Below are 13,118 nucleotides of genomic sequence, written 5' to 3' on the forward strand. Positions count from 1 at the left end.
GGCCTGATCCTTTTATAACCACTGTATGCAAATTAAGGCTCCAAAAGTCTTACGTTTCCATTGGTACATGTAGAGACCTTGCGTTATCAGTAATAGCTACGTAACAACACCGACTCTTGACCTTATTGGCCATTTCTGGAGCCAATTTAGGACCAATGAAAAATTCGTTCCTGACCCCACCCCTAGGAAAGCTTATAAAAGCTTTCCAATTGCTGCTCTTTCAATCCTGGTTGTTGCGAGAATCTGAGCTCTAGGCCTTGTAGCGTTGTATTCAGTTATGTCTGGCCGCGGAAAGCAAGGAGGCAAGGCCCGCGCCAAGGCCAAGTCGCGGTCGTCCCGCGCAGGGCTGCAGTTCCCGGTGGGGCGAGTGCACCGTCTCCTACGCAAAGGCAACTACGCTGAGCGGGTGGGGGCTGGTGCCCCCGTGTACATGGCGGCAGTCCTTGAATACCTGACCGCCGAAATCCTGGAGCTGGCGGGCAACGCGGCCCGAGACAACAAGAAGACGCGCATCATCCCTCGTCACCTGCAGCTGGCCATCCGCAACGACGAGGAACTGAACAAGCTGTTGGGCAAAGTCACCATCGCCCAGGGTGGCGTTTTGCCCAACATCCAGGCCGTTCTATTACCAAAGAAAACCGAAAGCCACAAAGCCAAAAGCAAATGAATCCAGACAAAGTGAACCAAAGACCAAAGGCTCTTTTTAGAGCCACCCAAGTTTTCAAAAAAAGAGCTAATGCGCTATTTCGTGATCAGCCCTTCATTTGACACTTTGGTGGCTCTTAAAAGAGCCTTTGGGGTGAGTGGGGTTGGTGTCAAGCCTCCTAATTACTTATTCTTGCCAGGCTTGTGACTCTCCGTTTTCTTGGGCAACAAGACTGCCTGGATATTGGGCAAGACGCCGCCCTGGGCAATTGTGACACCCCCGAGTAACTTGTTGAGCTCTTCATCATTTCTCACGGCTAGTTGCAAATGGCGAGGGATGATGCGCGTCTTCTTATTGTCTCGGGCCGCGTTGCCGGCCAGCTCCAGGATTTCCGCTGTCAGGTACTCCAGCACGGCCGCCAGGTACACTGGCGCGCCGGCCCCCACTCGCTCGGCGTAGTTGCCTTTGCGCAGCAGGCGGTGCACTCGCCCCACGGGGAACTGAAGGCCAGCGCGGGATGAGCGCGACTTGGCCTTGGCCCGAGCTTTGCCTCCCTGCTTTCCGCGTCCTGACATTACGGCTAAAAATGCAGTTACAGCTTCTTTTTCAACGAGAAGGATGTGGCAAGGATAACCCATTTGATGTAATTTATAAGAGCTACCGGGAGGGGTGAAGCGAAGTGGTTTGATTGGCTAAAAGCTGAGTCCGATCGAACAGCCAATAGGAAAGCGGAAAGCAGACTCTTCGTTTGCATCTTGTACTACGAGGAAATGACGGCCTTGGTAAGTACCTACCAATCGCTGTGAGCCACATTAAAGCCCCTTATTTGCATGCCAGGATTTCTAAAGCGAAGGCTTTCAAGCAACACGCTGTTTTGTTTTTTATTGAGTGGCAATTTTTTTCCAGCTTAAGAGTGGTAGGTTTTTTTTCACCAAGGGAAATCCCAAGAAGGACCCAAAAGGACTGCAGAGAGCCTCCGGCAGATGTAGAGTTACTCCCACTCAAGGGTACCGAATTCTGAAGCTGATTATCCCCTTGAGCCCTAAATTACCCTCCAAGTCCCTCCCTTTCTGACTCGTCAAAGCTAAACTTCCTTAAAGAATATAGTGCTACTAAGGCCTCCCCCATTCAATTTACCGTTGCCTGCGGTGTGGCTTAGCCCCTTGCCACCCGCCACTGCTCTTCGGACTCCAGTTTGACCGAGGCTAGCATAGAATTAGTCATCCTCCTCTTTACCTCCGGGCGGCGTCCAAAACCGCCTTGAACCTGAAGGCGGCTTTCCCTTGGCTTTCAAAATGTCGCCCTTCGTCTTTCCTCATCCTGCTTCTGTTCCTTTGCCCTTTTTTTTTTTAACCTATTTTATTTATTTAATTTTATTTCTCCCCACCCCCACCCCTCAACTCTGGCAACACCAAATTCCTCTGCCCGTCTTTAAATCCCGGTGTCCAGCTGGGCTCTGCCTCCCTACTCGCCCCTCCCCCACACTCCTCCATTCTTCACTCTTCCCGAAGAGCCTTACCCAAATCCATGCTTTCAACTAACACTCAAATTTGTTTCAGAAGCTCAGACCCATATACGTAACTGCTGACTGGATACTTCAACCTGTTTGTCCCAATAACTCGACCTATCCAAAAGCAAACTCATCCAAACACCCCCACACACACCCCCTCCTCTTTGCTCTCTTTACCTGAATGGCACCAACAATCTTCCAGGTACCTAAACCAGAATCCACTGTTCCCTGCATCTCAACAGCATATCCAGTGTTACTTCTTTAACTTCAGCCTTTTCCTCCATGATCCTCTTGTTTGCCTCTCTTAGACTTCAGCAACAGCCCCTAGAGACTCGTTTGTGTAATCCTCCACCTACCTTCCATAGAAATTTTTCCTGAAAGTTCCATTTCTTTCTCCTCAGCTTCCCATCCCTGGGAGTTTTACATCCCCACCCCATTTTCACCCTTTTCTGAATATCCCATAAAGCTGAAACCGCTGAAATGCATCTGGGGTCTCCAGGGATCTTCAGTTCTTTATGTCTCAGCGCAGAAAGAATTCAGCGAGAGGCAAAGTGACAGATAAGTGATTTATTAGAATAGGACACTTGTGAGACTTCCCAAGCGGCTGGGTGAGAGGGTGCTGTGCTCCGAGAACTTAGTGGGGTACAGTTTTATAATCAAAGGAAAAGTGGGGAGGGGGAAAAGAGCACCTTCTTCCTCATTCTTGAGTAGACGTCAAACTTCCAGCATCAGCTCCTCCTCCACGTCGGGGAGGGGGGGAGGGAGGTTCTTGTCCCTTCTTGGTCAAGTCGGGACTGTCATGGTGCAATGGAAGTGAGCAAAAAGGCTCTCATTTACTAAAAATGGTAAATCATCTCAGGTTTCAGTATAATGTCACCCTTTCCTTCTATTTTTTGTTTTTAGTGTGTGCAGAGAAGCATGCCCTTGGAATCAGCTTACTGAGCTCACTGGGCAGGATGTGGGTCTCATGCCACCATTGTTTTATTGTTTTGGGGTATGTCTCATGCTTCTGTTGCATAGTTTTGTTGCTACGCAGGCCTGCTTGATTGAGTGATCATTAACTTAGAGTGGTCTCCCATAGCTTTTTCTTTACTTACAATCCCCTAGTGGGATTAACTATTTAATTACCTACTTTGTCCCTTCACTATGTCCCTATCAAAGACAGGAGGTAGAATGCTATAGAGAAAAGAATAGACTTAAATTTTTCTCCTTGAGCTCTTTTCTAGTGTTCCTCTTTTATCCTCACCTGTGTTCAACTGACATTTATTGAGTACATGCTACCTATCAGGCAATGGGTATACAGATAATTGAGACTAGTACAAAGAGGTCTGTAATGAGATGCCTCTAGAAAATGGAGGAAATCTGGTGAACTCTGTAAGTTAAAATTAGTTAACATCAGCTATCTGTAGAGCTTACCCCTGGTAAGATGCTGGTATAGATTTGTGAAACACCCAAGTACAGTCAAAAGTAATGGGAGTGTTTCCTCAATAGTAGGATGCAACTGAAGATAATTCTAGCCAAACTGATTATAGTATTTCAGAAGATGCACATGTTAATAGAAAGATATGGTCCACATACCATCTAAATGGGGCAATTACAGTAGGAATGTGTTGTGCTTCTCTAACACTAAGAGTATGTGTCTGCTAGACACAAAGGTTTAGGCTATTATAGAAGGTTCCCTGGTGAAAGCATCAGCTTGTTCTCATAGTCTGGGTAAAATGTTTCTGAAGACTATCCAACCCTCTTAGCTCAGGTTCTGCTCTCAATTAACAACTTTCCAATTATTCTACTTTAGGATAAAAATGAGACTGAGAAGGGGAGAACCAGTATGGGAAGATATATCTATCACTAGAAGTTAATTAATTTGAATTCTGACCTATTCATCAATTTCTTGTGATTTTGTTAGTGTAACTCTCTCCCCAAGAAGGCAATCAGCTCTGGAAGTTCTAATAGTGTCAACTTTTCAGCCCTACAGAGCACAGAACAAAATACAGTAGTAGGGACCCCACGACAGCTCTGGTACCCTTCGAGGCCCTGCTTGAGGGGCCAGCTGACCTCCTGATCTCTTTTTTACTTCTATCACAGTGAGCCTGTGCTGTTAGGAAGGGTAAAGGGAAAAGAGATTACCTTAAACCCTTATTATGAGATAAGCCCTATGTTAGGGGCTACCTATGAAGTAGATATACAGTTGTACCTCGGTACCAGGACCCCCAGTGGATACTAAAATCCAAGGATGTTCAAGTCCCTTATATAAAATGGTGTACTATTTGCATATAACCTAAGCACATCCTCCCAGATGAAGTGTCTCTAGATTACTTTTAATACCTAATACAATGTAAATGTTATGTAAATAGTTGTAAATACAGTGTAAAACTATGTAAATAGTTGCTAGGGCAGGGCAAATTCAAGTTTTTGCTTTTTGGGGATTTTCCAGATTTTTTTTTAGAATATTTTCCATCTACGGTTGGTTGAACCCTCAGATTCAGAACCCATGGATACTGAAGGATGACTGTAATTGTTTCACAGATAAGCAAACCAAGGCTCAGAGGCGTTTAAGCACTTGCTGAAGGTCACACAGCCACTTACAAAGACATGATTAGAACCAAGGTCTGCCTGACTCAAAGACTGTGCTCGTCATCCCTCCAAGCACACTACTTCACTAACTAGATTATGGGTTTCATGAAGTCACTTAACTTACCCAGCCTCGCTTCCTCCCTCTGTTACAGAGAGAGGGAGAGCTGGAGAGCAGGGGAGTTAGAGAGTGAGAGTGAGAGAGCATGAGAGAGGGATGGAATTAGACTTAATACTTTAAATTCCATCTAGCTATAAAACCTTATTAGATAAGTCCAGATAGGCCAATATCCTACAAATTTTATCAGGTTCAGTTACTATCTATTGCCACCCAGACCTCCCTTCCCAGCATTCTTACCAGAGTTATTAAAATATGTAACAGAGCAGGCCATTTGTAAAAGTCATACACCATCACAAACAGGCTGGATCTTATCTCCTTTAACACCTCTGGGATTTTTTTTTTTTTTTTTTTTTTTCAGTATGCGGGCCTCTCACTGTTGTGGCCTCTCCCGTTGCGGAGCACAGGCTCCGGACGCGCAGGCTCAGCAGCCATGGCTCACGGGCCCAGCCGCTCCGCGGCATGTGGGATCTTCCCGGACCGGGGCACGAACCCGCGTCCCCTGCATCGGCAGGTGGACTCTCAACCACTGCGCCACCAGGGAAGCCCCCAAATTAATTTTTTAATGAACAAATACTGAAGTAATCATCATAGGAAAAAGATGAATACTTTGTTGGGCATCTTACTCCTCACATTACAGATTAGTGTTTATTAGTTTCCGTTTTGTTTTCTTTAATTACACATGAGGCGGCCACCATAATGTCTCAGTGCTTAAAGCCTCTAAGACTCTTAATCTGACCATGACAAACCTTCACTAAATAGTAAATATTGTCATGACTATGTTTTTTATTAGAAACAAAGACACTAAACTTGCCCTAGGGAGCTTGCAACTTACAAAGCTTTCATTTATTTTTGCAACAGGAATAATAATGTCGGCCCTCTCTATGCACATACTAGCTCACTATCCACCCGGTACATTTTACCGAACACCCAAGTATGCCAACAGTGAGTCTGGCATAACACATGCAGTGAATACATTGCCTCTGGCCAGATCTCTCTTTCCACATGATTGGTTTCCTCTAGTCATTCAAATCTCTGTTTAAATGTCCCCTCCACAGCAAGGCCTTCTCTGACCACAGCCTCCCACCATTCCCCACCACTGTCACTGGATTAGCAAATTACAAGGCCATCGCCAAAAACAAGTCCTTCTTAGAGATTCCATCTCTTTAACAGCACTCTAGTTGATTTACTTCTCTCTAGCCTGTCTCCTGCGTTCACTCAGATTATCTTGCACCAGACTACTGCCAAAGGCTTTTCTCCTCTTCTCCCTGCTTCTCTCTTCCCATTCCCTTAATATATTCCTCATACACTAGCCAGAGTGATCTTCTAATAGAAAATCTGATTCTTTTCTCACTTTATTCTTTTTTCCCAGGTGATTTCACTCCCCTCACCCACTTCCCCGCCTTCCCCCAGCCCACGGTCTCATTTCATCTTCAATGAGACTCTTCACATGCACTTCTCAGATGCTAAAACTAGTAGACAAAAGCTTAATGAAAAACAGAATAGTACATAGACTCAAAGTATCTCCTACAACTACAAAGGGAAAAAGAAAAATTTTACAATTGAGAAACCTGAGAGATACCACCTTAATCAATCAGAATTATCATTAACAATGAGACAAATTGAATTATATGCCCCCTATATGCTTCAGTGAAAGGATTCAATATCACTTCTGCAGTTTTCCTGCCAAAAATGTATATCCTAAATCTGAATCAGAGTGAAATATTCGACAAACCCAAGTTGAGGGATATTTAACAAAATAAATGGTCTGTACTCGAAAATGTCAAAGTCGTGAAAGACAAAAAGACTAATGAACTATTCCAGATTAATGGAGACCAAAGAGACATAACAACTGAATACAGCATGTGATCCTAGATTGGATCCTGGCCCAGAATTTTTTTTTTCATTTTATATAAAGGACATTATGGGACAATTGGCAAATTTTGCATAAGATCTGTAGATTATAGTACTGTATCAATGTTAATTTCCAGAATTTGACAATTACATTGTGGTTATATAAGAAAATGTCTTTTTTTTTTTTTTTTTTTTTACTAAATACATATTAGCAAATATATATTAGTCAGAGCTCTTCAGAGAAATAGAACAATAGGATATATATGGAGAGGGCAAGAGCAAACAAGTGAGAGAGAGAGAGAGAAAAAAAGAGAGATTTATTATAAGGAATTGGCTCACATGACAATGGAGGCTGACAAGTCCTGAGATCTGCAGGGTGAGTCAGCAAGCTGGAAACACAGGAGAACTGATGGTGTAATTCCAGTCCAAGTCTGAAGGCTTGAGAACCAAGAGAAGCAATGCTGTAGTTCCAGTCAAAGACTAACAGGCTGGAGACCCAGAAAGAGCCAGTGTTTCAATTCAAGTCTGAAGGCAGGAAAGAAGCCAATGTCCCAGTTCAAAGGCAGTCAGGCAGGAAGGAACTCTCTTTTTCCAGGAGGGTTAGCCTTTTTGTTCTATTCAGGCCTTCAACTGATCGGATGAGACCCAGCCACAATAGGGAGGGCAATCTGCTTTACTCAGTGTACCAATTTTAATGTTAATCTCATCAAAAACACCCTCACAGAAACACCCAGAATAATGTTTGACCAAATATATGGGCACCCTGTGGCCCAGTCAAGTTGACACATAAAATTAACCATCACAGGTAGTTAGAGGTAAATGGACTTACCTCTGAAACTTACTCTCAAATGATTCAGAAAAATAATTATATATGTGTAGTTAGATACATAAAAAGAAACAAAGCAAACATGATAACATGTCAATATTTGGATAATCTGGGTATCAGGGTGAGGGGTATACAAGAATTATTTGTACTATTTTTGTATTTCTATAACTCTGAAAGCACCTAAGAAAAAGTTAAAAATAAAATACACACACATAGAACCATACATCCAACATGACATCTCTTCTTGGATATCATAAAGACACTTCAGACTCAAGTCCAAAACAGAATTGGGCACCTAGTCTTTCCCTTCCCCACCCTTCCAAACCTGTGCTGCTTCCAATATTCTGTATCTTAGGGAACAAATGCCATCCATCCAGATGCACAAACCTGATAGTTATCCTTCATACTTTCCCTCCCGTAACTAGCCCATTACCACATCCTGTGGGTTTTACCCTCCCAATGTATATCTTATAGCCACAATTTATTTCCATCTTCACCTGCATGACCACCAGCGTGGTCCAAGTCATCATCATCCCTCACCTAGACTGCTACACTAACCTTCCAACTGGTCTCCCTGCTTGCACTCTTACCTCCTCTACAGTTCTGCACACTGCAGCCAGGGATCTTTGCAAAATAAAAATTTAAAGATGGCTAAATGCAATGCATGATCCTTGATTGGCTTTCGAAAAATAAAAAATTATAAAGGCAGTAATGAGACACCTGGGGAAATTTGAATGTCAACTATATATTAGTAATAGTATTGAACAAATATTAAACGTCTTAGGTGTGGTAATGGTATTGCGCTTATGTAGGAAAATATCCTTGTCTTAGGAGATATACGCTTAATTATATAGCAATGAAATGTAAAGATTTTCGCAACTCAAATGGTTCAGCAAAAATGAAAAGAATATTTTTATTATATACACACATTCAAAGAGAGATTAGGGCTTCCCTGGTGGTGCAGTGGTTGAGAGTCCGCCTGCCGATGCAGGGGACACGGGTTCGTGCCCCGGTCCGGGAGGATCCCACATGCCGCGGAGCAGCTGGGCCCGTGAGCCGTGGCCGCTGAGCCTGTGCGTCTGGAGCCTGTGCTCTGCAACGGGAGAGGCCACAACAGTGCGAGGCCCGCGTACCAAAAAAAAAAAAAAAAGAGATTAAAAAGCAAATCTGGTAAAATGTCAGTAAATATAGGTGAAGAATAAATGGGGTGCTCATTGTACTAACCTTGCAATTGACATTATGTTAAATTTTTTGAATGTGATAGGGTATTGTAGTTATATAAGAGAATATCCTTGTTCTTAGGAGATACATACTGGAGTACCTAAGGGTGAAATGTCATGCTATCTGCAACTTATTTTCAAAAAAAGTATAGAAATACATTTTTAAAGTATATAGGTATACATAAAGTACTTAAACACAAAAGTATATATGTATAAGTATATAATATATATAAATGTAAAAAACAGTGAAAGGTAGAGAATGCTGTTTTGCACTGTTCAACTTTTCTGCAGATTTGAAATTTTTCAAAATTAAGAGTTGGGGAAATACATATATGGAGAAATCTACAAAATATTAGGATACAAAATAAAATACTGGTTGAATTGACGAGTTATATATCATCTTGGAAAAATCTCATCCTGTTATATCCCCACTGAAAACCTTCCCTAGCTTCCTACTGCTTCTAGGATAAAAACAAAACTGCCTAATGAGGCCTTCTCCCCACAGGCCTATACATTCACTCAGCTTCCCATGACCATCATCTCTGCCCCGTGGGCTCCAACCATATCTAACTACACCCAAAGGAACCACTCCCCCAAAGTTCTCTCTCCTCCTGGCCTTTGCGCGTACAGCTACCACACTAGGACGGGCTGAGAAAGGGATTTTTGTGCCTCTTGTAAACTGTTTCCTTAAGTTTTCTCTTCTCCCCCAAGTCTGGACGACATGCCTCCTTAGCATCCTGCTCTTAGTCCCATCACAGCCCTTAGCACACAGTATTGCAACTGTCCGCTCACTGATCCATCTTCTCCAGTGTTCTGTAAACTGCCTGAGGACAGGGCCTGTCTTACCTCCCCAGCCTCCAGGACTGGTCTGGCGCACAATAATTATGTATTCAATAAATGAAATGGACTTCCATTTTCTTGTATGTAAAATAAGGGTGTTGGGCTAGATGATCTACAAGATGTATTGTCAATAAAATGAATCGAATAATCTCAATATCAATTGCACAGAAGTTCCCGTTTTCTTTACAATTCCTCAGGTTCAGAGCCTCCCACCACCTCACGAGTCGGGGGAAGTAGAGACTACAGTTCCCGAGAACCCTCAGGGCACCACGTGGTGCCGGCCCGGTCTATTGCGTAGCGAGGACTCCATTTCCCAGCGTGCCTCAGGACGCGAAGTCTGCGTTTCTCCCGGAACGTCAGGAGTCCGGCCCTGAGTGGGAGCTGCGGTAGCGAAGACTGAGTGCAAGGTAGAAAGGGCACAGCCTGGGGTTCAGAGGGGACACAGGGACATTGGTTCAACCAAAAGCCCGGAGTTGCACATACCCTACTCTTGCAACCTCCAGCTCATTCTTTGCGAATCCCCTTAGTAAGGAATGTGCCTCGCGCGCGGGCTCTCTCTAATCCACCGCCTCCCTTCAGCTGCTCGCGGCTGGAGGCCAGATTCCCCCACGTCACACAGAGGAAAGAGGCGGTGCCTCGCGTCTCACTGTCGCGTCTAGGCGGGCTCCCAGTGTGGACGTTGGCCTGGGGGTGGGGGCTGGGGTGGTTGAGAGACTGGTCTCTCACCAAGAGCGAGGCCCTGACCCTCACTGCTCCGGTCCTTGTCTCTGCCGTAGCTGATGCTGAGTGGGCAGCTGGTCGGAAGCCTGTTCTCCATGGCTGGCCGCGTCTGTGTGTCCCGGGGCAGCGCCAGATCAGGGGCCATCGGTCCCGTCGAGGCTGCCATTCGCACAAAGTTGGAGCAGGCGCTGAACCCCGAGGTCCTAGAGCTGCGTAATGAGAGCGGCGGCCACGCGGTCCCACCAGGCAGTGAAACCCATTTCCGCGTGGCCGTGGTGAGCTCTCGCTTCGAGGGACTGAGCCCCCTGCAACGGCATCGGCTGGTCCACGCGGCGCTGTCAGAAGAGCTGGCTGGGCCGGTCCACGCCCTGGCCATACAAGCGCGGACCCCCGCCCAGTGGAGGGAGAACCCTCAACTGGACACGAGCCCCCCCTGCCTGGGCGGGAGCAAGAAAACTCGAGGAACTCCCTGAACCCTGAGAGAGAGGGAGGACCGGGATCCAAACGGGTTGGGTGAGAATAAACTACTGCGGCCTTCTTCCCTTCAATACAGTCTGGTATTTGTAAGAGTTGAGGACCTGGGCCCCATTCAACCGGCATATACAGGTTCTCAGGAGACAGCAATTCATCTCATATCAAGGTCAGCCTAAGGAAAGCATACAATCACTCACTACTGCTCTTGCCCTGGACTATTAAGGAAAAGCTGCCCAGTTGTTTCGTGTTAAATTGTGACTAAGGAACCACTAGACCTTATGAGTTGCAAGTAATCCTGTACATTAAAAGAGAAATTAGCATATGAGGTGAATTGCTGTGTTGTTAAAGGCGTGTTGAACCAGTGCTACAGATGTTCTTGGGAGAAGAAAGATACTTGAAGCCTAGCATAGTCAGGAAGGGCTTCATTAAACCAGAAAGGAAAGGAAAGTTGTTGCAGGCAGGGGGAAGAGCCCAAGCAAAGGCATAGTAGCTGGACTGGGCAGAGAGTTATTGGACAAGACACATTTGAACTTCAGACTTGGGGAATGTTTGGCTTTCTATCAACCTGTCCATTTCCAAAAGGATTTACATTTGTTTGTGAGAAAAAAAAACACTAAAGCAGTGAAAAGATTATAATCTGGGAAATGAGTATAGAAGGGAGAGAAAACTTTACATAGCCCTTTTTCTTATGAGCCTTCCAAATGTCATAATTCTGAGGGAAGCTTAAGTAATGTCTAGATAAGCAACTTTCTGATGATCTCAATATGGAGATGGAACTTAGTAAAGAGAAAGCTTGGTTAACATGTATCAACCATTTCTGGCTAAAGAGTTTAGACTGCATCTGGTTGGGCAGTAGGGAGTCATTGAAGGGTGTTGAGGAAAGATGCCAAAGAGCATTTTAGGGCAGATTGATCTGGCAGTGATGTGTAAGTGGTTTGGCATAGGAAATAGGAGGCACAGAGATAAACCAATGGTGAAGGCGGAACCCTGACCTAGAGGTCAGCTGTTGAAATGGAAAGGAAGGAGTTGATTTGAGAGCTACCATTTTTAAAAAGTCAGAAAACGGCTTGATTAGAACAGAAATGGACTAGAGTGAGAGGAGCGTCAATGGTAAACCTCAGGCAGTACTTTTCAGATTTCCTCACAGATAAAAATTCCCACGGGAGCTTGTTTAAAATGTGGATTCTAGGTCAACTTTCTTCCAAAAAAAGATTCTGATTCCACAAGTCAGGAATGGAATCTGGAATCTATATTTTTAAAAAACACACACAAGGATTTGGAGGAAAGTTGGTTCTATTCTCAAGAAATATTACTCCAAGTTTTTGTTTATTTGTTTTCATTTTTGGAGTTCTTAGATTTTTTTAATGTTTTTGTAAATATTATTTTATTATGGCAAAAACTCTTGAGATCTGTCCTCTTAACAATTTTTTAAGTGTACAATCAATACATTATCACTGACTATAGATACAATGTCATACAGCAGATCTCTAGAGCTTAATCATCTTGCTTAACTGAAGTTTTATGCCTGTTGATTGGCAACTCCCCATTCCCTTCTCCCCCAGCCCCTAGTAACCAACATTCCACTCTGATTCTATTTGACTATTTTAGATAAAGTGGAATCATGCATATTTGTCTTTCTGTGACTGGCTTATTTCACTTAGCATAATGTCCTCATGGTTTATCATAGCAGAATTTCCTTCTTTTTTAAGGCTGGCAGGTATTCCATTGTTATGTACATACTGTATTTTCTTTATCCATTCATTTGTCAATGGACGTTTAGGTTGTTTCCACATCTTAGCCATTGTGATATTCTGCAATGAACATGAGAGTGCTCATACCTCTCCAAGATCCTGATTTCAATTCTTCGGGTTAAATACCCAGAAGTGGGATTGCTGGATCATATGGTAGTTCTATTTTTAATTTTTTGAGGAACTTCCATATTTTCCAGAGTGGCTGTACCATTTTGCATTCCCACCAACAATGGGCAGGGGTTCCAGTTTCTCCACATCTTTGCCAACACCATATATATATATATATATATATATATATATATATATATATATATATATATATATATATATATATATATAAAATAGCTATCTTGAGAGGTATGAGGTGGTATCTCATTATGGTTTTGATTTGCACTTCCCTGATGATTAGTGACATTGAGCATTTTTTTATATATACCTATTGGTCATTTTATGTCTTATTTGGAAAAATGGCTATTCAAGTCCTTAGCCCATTTTTTAATTAGGTTATTAGTTTTTTTGCTATTGAGTTGTAGGACATTACCCCAAGTTTTCAAATCTAGGAGACTGAGGGGGCGCTCCATCTGTAGA

The 13,118-nt window shown here is 43.7% G+C and overlaps 3 protein-coding genes across 4 annotated transcripts; 2 read left to right on the forward strand and 1 right to left on the reverse strand.

Moving 5' to 3' along the window:
- Positions 1 to 242: 242 nt before the first annotated feature.
- On the forward strand, positions 243 to 669 carry H2AC20 (H2A clustered histone 20). The gene has a single exon (XM_082613734.1). It carries the CDS (start codon positions 278 to 280, stop codon positions 665 to 667), a length of 390 nt encoding a protein of 129 aa, XP_082469860.1. The 5' UTR covers positions 243 to 277; the 3' UTR covers positions 668 to 669.
- A 136-nt stretch (positions 670 to 805) lies between these two features.
- LOC309799964 (histone H2A type 2-B) lies at positions 806 to 1,284 on the reverse strand (the record flags this gene model as incomplete). The annotated part of the gene is made up of 1 exon (XM_082613731.1): positions 806 to 1,284. One exon carries the CDS (start codon positions 1,282 to 1,284, stop codon positions 829 to 831), a length of 456 nt encoding a protein of 151 aa, XP_082469857.1. The 3' UTR covers positions 806 to 828.
- A 34-nt stretch (positions 1,285 to 1,318) lies between these two features.
- On the forward strand, positions 1,319 to 10,853 carry BOLA1 (bolA family member 1). 2 transcript variants are annotated; one of them, XM_082613732.1, is made up of 3 exons: positions 1,319 to 1,428; positions 9,783 to 9,992; positions 10,362 to 10,853. In XM_082613732.1, the coding sequence occupies exon 3, from the start codon at positions 10,365 to 10,367 to the stop codon at positions 10,776 to 10,778; it is 414 nt and encodes a 137-aa protein (XP_082469858.1). In that variant the 5' UTR covers positions 1,319 to 1,428; positions 9,783 to 9,992; positions 10,362 to 10,364; the 3' UTR covers positions 10,779 to 10,853. The 2 variants fall into 2 exon arrangements, with proteins under 2 accessions (XP_082469858.1, XP_082469859.1); XM_082613733.1 differs by lacking the exon at positions 1,319 to 1,428 and adding an exon at positions 3,095 to 3,150.
- The last annotated feature ends 2,265 nt before the right edge of the window (positions 10,854 to 13,118 follow it).

The sequence above is a fragment of the Mesoplodon mirus genome (assembly GCF_964341445.2).
Source record: "Mesoplodon mirus genome assembly, chromosome: 3".
In the NCBI taxonomy this organism is placed as follows: domain Eukaryota; kingdom Metazoa; phylum Chordata; class Mammalia; order Artiodactyla; family Ziphiidae; genus Mesoplodon; species Mesoplodon mirus.